Genomic DNA, 442 nt, shown 5'->3' on the forward strand with positions numbered 1-442 from the left:
CGCTCAGGGCCATCAGACCTCCCAAAAGGTCGTCTATTTTTGAAATGGCATCGCCGATTGCTCCCATGATAAGCTTGCCATGCTTCTTCACAGGAGCAGACCCAGGGCTCAGGTCAGCCCAGTGAGAGAAGTAGATCTTGGTCTGAGGGTAGACGGTCAGCATTCTGAAAGGAAGTATTAACATGGATCATTTTGTTGATCTAAACATTAGCTAGGCTATACTTTACTCGAATAAATCAAAACTTTAACTTCTTTATATTATTTTGCAAAGTTATTTTACAAGTTTCTACATAGACCTGTATAGGAAGACAGTAATTCAGTATTACCTGCCGAGGGCTTCCGCGCCGATTTCATCGGATTTGGAGCTGATCTTAGCCCATAGGGCCTTCACAACAGCCTTGTCCTTATCAGAGAGACTCATTGCTGCGTCTTCTTTTTCTCA

General features: G+C 43.4%; 1 protein-coding gene across 1 annotated transcript; it reads right to left on the reverse strand.

The window, feature by feature from the left end:
* Positions 1 to 4: 4 nt before the first annotated feature.
* On the reverse strand, positions 5 to 436 carry LOC107734816 (hemoglobin subunit alpha-like; the record flags this gene model as incomplete). Its single annotated transcript, XM_016546728.1, has 2 exons — positions 327 to 436; positions 5 to 164 (listed from the first exon to the last, which is right to left on the reverse strand). Coding segments are annotated over exons 1-2 (255 nt in total), but the record flags the coding sequence as incomplete, so codon positions are not given.
* Positions 437 to 442: the final 6 nt, after the last annotated feature.

This window comes from Sinocyclocheilus rhinocerous, unplaced genomic scaffold (assembly GCF_001515625.1).
Source record: "Sinocyclocheilus rhinocerous isolate Xijiao unplaced genomic scaffold, SAMN03320098_v1.1 C35326600, whole genome shotgun sequence".
In the NCBI taxonomy this organism is placed as follows: domain Eukaryota; kingdom Metazoa; phylum Chordata; class Actinopteri; order Cypriniformes; family Cyprinidae; genus Sinocyclocheilus; species Sinocyclocheilus rhinocerous.